A 4,346-nucleotide genomic window follows, 5' to 3' on the forward strand; every position below is an offset into this window, starting at 1 on the left:
CTGGAGAGGAGCAAAATCCAAGTTGCTTGAAATCCAGTGTGAAGTTCCCACAGTCAGCAATGATTTGGGGAGCCATGTCAGCTGCTGGTGTTGGTCCACTGTGTTTCATTAAGTCCAGAGTCAATGCAGCTGTGTACCAAGATATTTTAGAGCACTATATACTTCCATCTGTTTAAAGCTCTATGGAGATGATTTCATTTTCCAGCATGATCTGGCACCTGCCCACAGTGCCAAAACCACCAGTAACTGGTGTACTGACCATGGTATTACTGTCCTCGATTGGCCTGCCAACTCCCCTGACCTGAACCCCATAGAGAATTTGTGGGGTATTGTGAAGAAGAAGCTGAAAGACACCAGACCCAATAATGCAAATGAGCTAAAGGCCGCTATTGAAGCATCCTGGGCATCCATAACACCTCAGCAATGCCACAGGCTGATTGCCTCCATGCCACGCCGCATTGATGCAGTAATCCGTGCAAAAGGATTCCCAACCAAGTACTGAGTGCATTAATTGACATTTTCAAATGTTTGATTTTGTTTTGCTGTTATAAATCTTTTTTTTTTTACATGGTCTAAAAAAATATTCTAATTTTTTGAGATACGATTTTTGAGTTTTCTTAAGCTGTATGCCATAATCAGCAATATTAAAATAATAAAAGGCTTGCAATATTTCAGTTGATGTGTAATGAATCCAGAATGTATGACTTTTTTTTTTTTTAATTGCATTACAGAAAATAAAGGACTTTATCACAATATTCTAATTTTCTGAGACAGTCCTGTATATATTTTGTATTCTATTTTAGTTACTTTAGAGTTTAGAAGCCCCTGGCGCTCTTTCGTACTGTTTCTGTACTTGTTTTGATTATTATAATTTATTTGCTTCTATGTAAATGTTGCATATTATAAATAAAGGTTTATAAAATGAAAAAAAAACGTTTCCATTTTTTGTCGACGACAAGCAGCTTTTATTGACAAACAGAACAAATGAAATGTTTTAAACAGCAAAAAAAAAAGTAATAACGCTGTACATACCATTATTAATAACATTGATTATCATACGCTTGGTCATTTGCAGCCTATAACGAGGGGTGTCAAAAGTGTGGCCCAGGGGCAAGTTGCGTTTTTTAATTAGCCCGTGACACACTCTAAAAGCAAAGAAAAAACATTCTGCATTAGAACATTGCAAAAAAACAAAAACACAATGTGCAATTTAGGGAGAAATTGTGTGGATGCTGAAATACGCAAGCCTAACTTAAATGTTAAAACGGGAAGCGTACGCAGAAAAATTTGCAGAAAAAGTTAGCTGTTATTTTGTGTTATTCTTTTATTAGAAACACTAATTAGTGTGTCAGAAGTGCGGCCTGGGACTTATATATGTGTAAGTAATACGTACATAATTATTTGATAGTTGTTTATATTGACTGTCACCTTTTATTGTGAAATAATTATTACCTATGTCTCGCTTGTGTGTTCTTGTGTGCTGAGCTGTTGTGTAGCTACTAGCTCCTAGTAGCCTATATAGCCTAGCAGGTTTACCTTTTGTAAATGACTTTAGTAAAATGGAAGAAATTGTGTGTTTATTGGAGGACATTTAGATGTTAACTGTCTGTCCAGCTTTACAACAAAAAACACGTGACAGGACTGCTTGTATTGCAAATGACATCACACACAAGTAAACACTCTGCATGACTGCTTGTATTGCACATGATATCACACACAACTAAACGCGCTGCAGGACTGCTAGCATCGCACATGATATCATACACAAATAAACACTATACAGGACTGCTTGTATTGCACATGATATCACACACACACACAAGTAAACACTGCAGGACTGCTCATATCGCACATGATATACATGAGTAAACACTGCATGACTGCTTGTATCGCACATGATATCACACACAAGTAATATGCTGCAGGACTGCTCGTATTGCACATGATATCACACACAAGTAAACACGCTACAGGAGTGCTCGTATTGCACATGATATCACACAACTAAATACGCTACAGGACTGCTTGTATCACACATGATATCACACAAGTAAACACACTGCAGGACTGCTTGTATTCCACAAGTAATCGCGCTGCAAAACTGATTGTATCGCACATGAAATCACCCAATGAAACACGCTGCAGGACTGCCCTATCGCACATGATATCATACACAAGTAACACTCTGCATGGCTGCTTGTCTTGCACATGATATCACACACACACAACACTGCAGGAGGGCTCGTATCGCACATTTCATACACGAGTAAGCACTCTGCAGGACTGCTTGTATCGCACATGATATCACACACAAGTAAACACGCTGCAGGATTGCTCGTATTGCACATGACATTACGCACAAGTAAACACTCTGCAGGACTGCTTGTATCGCACCTGATATCACAAGTAAACACGCTGCAGGACTGCTCGTATCACACATGATATCATACACAAATAAACACGCTGCAGGAATTACTTGTATCGCACATATCACACAAAAAAAGCGCTGCAGGACTGCTTGTATCGCACATGATATCACACACAAGTAAACGCGCTGCAGGATTGCTCGTATTGCACATGACATCACGCACAAGTAAACACTCTGCAGGACTGCTTGTATCGCACCTGATATCACAAGTAAACACGCTGCAGGACTGCTCGCATCACACATGATATCATACACAAATAAACACGCTGCAGGAATTACTTGTATCGCACATATCACACACAAAAAACACGCTGCAGGACTGCTTGTATCGCACATAATATAAACAAGTAAACATGCTGCAGGAATTGCTTGTATCGCACATTATATCACACACAAGCAAACACGCTGCAGGACTGCTCGTATCGCACATGACATCACACACAAGTAAACACGCTACAGGATTGCTCGTATCGCACATTTGACATGCCAAGCCAACATCATCCGATGCTATGGAGCGATATCTGATATCAATATAAGCTGGCCACATGCAGCAATATGGTCACAGTCATCAGATCCAGGAGACATTTTTATATTCACATGACCTAAGAAAAGCAAGGATTGTCCTTTTCTTTGGCACACTGTAATTGAAGACATTGTTTTATTTGAAGAAGGCATGAAAGCGGTCAGACGTGTTTGAAAGAATGTGTTTCCTGCACATAACCATCAGGATTCATCAGCCTATTGAACACTGAGGAACCTTCTTTTCTTGGACGTGTTGGTGTAGGCGTGGTGTCGCCACTCCACGTCCGCCGTGTCCTCGTTCTCCAGAGTGCCCAGTCTGATCATGTACACTGCACACACAAGAGCACAGCATGGTTTAGGTCTTTTGGAGAAAGAAAATCAGTAAATGGCCTTTTTCAAACCACGGGAACTTTGACGTTGACTCGGGTAAATTAAATAACCCCGCCTGCGTTTCCAGCGAAAACTAAATCAAGTTCCACAGGAACTACTTTAGTTCCCTGCAGGACCTGGAGAGAGGCGGGCTCTGCTGTCGAATGGCTGATTGGTTGAACACAGTTGGGGCGTTTTCACAACTTGCTACTCCCAGTTTCAGTATGCGGAGACAACTTATTTCTTGTCGATTTCTATTACAACCTACTCAGGAACTTTAGTGTGGCATCTGTGTGACCAGTGGAACTACCATAGAATAGAATAGAAGTACTTTATTGACCCCTTGGGGAAATTCAGCACCACAAATCGCTCACAATAGACAATAAACACTTAGGTAGGTTTTACATGTGAATAATATAAATATAGTGTATTATACAGCATTATTCACATGTGAATAATATAAATACAGTCTATTATACAGAATTATTCACATATGAATAATATAAATACAGTCTATTGTACAGCATTATTCACATGTGAATAATAGAAATACAGTCTATTATACAGCAATATTCACATGTGAATAATATAAATACAGTCTATTATACAGCATTATTCACATGTGAATAATATAAATACAGTCTATTATACACCATTATTCACATGTGAATAATATAAATACAGTCTATTATACAGCATTATTCACATGTGAATAATATAAATACCGTATTTTTCGGACTATAAGTCGCAGTTTTTTTCATAGTTTGGCCGGGGGTGCGATTTATACTCAGGAGCGACTTATGTGTGAAATTATGAACACATTACCGTAAAATATCAAATAATATTATTTAGCTCATTCACGTAAGAGACTAGACATATAAGATTTCATGGGTTTTAGCGATTAGGAGTGACAGATTGTTTGGTAAACGTATAGCATGTTCTATATGTTATAGTTATTTGAATGACTCTTACCATAATATGTTACGTTAACATACCAGGCACGTTCTCAGTTGGTTATTTATGCCTC

At 38.7% G+C, this 4,346-nt stretch overlaps 1 protein-coding gene across 1 annotated transcript in view; it reads right to left on the minus strand.

Annotated features, from left to right (window-relative positions):
* Nucleotides 1–1,560: 1,560 nt before the first annotated feature.
* Nucleotides 1,561–4,346, minus strand: part of imp4 (IMP U3 small nucleolar ribonucleoprotein 4) — a 23,431-nt gene continuing 20,645 nt past the window's right edge. Inside the window, exon 9 of the mRNA XM_061980516.1 lies at nucleotides 1,561–3,279. Within this exon, the coding sequence (XP_061836500.1) occupies nucleotides 3,167–3,279 (113 nt within the window). The 3' untranslated portion in view covers nucleotides 1,561–3,166. The remainder of the gene's footprint in view (nucleotides 3,280–4,346) is intronic.

The sequence above is a fragment of the Nerophis lumbriciformis genome, linkage group LG20, assembly GCF_033978685.3.
Source record: "Nerophis lumbriciformis linkage group LG20, RoL_Nlum_v2.1, whole genome shotgun sequence".
Classification (NCBI taxonomy): Eukaryota; Metazoa; Chordata; class Actinopteri; order Syngnathiformes; family Syngnathidae; genus Nerophis; species Nerophis lumbriciformis.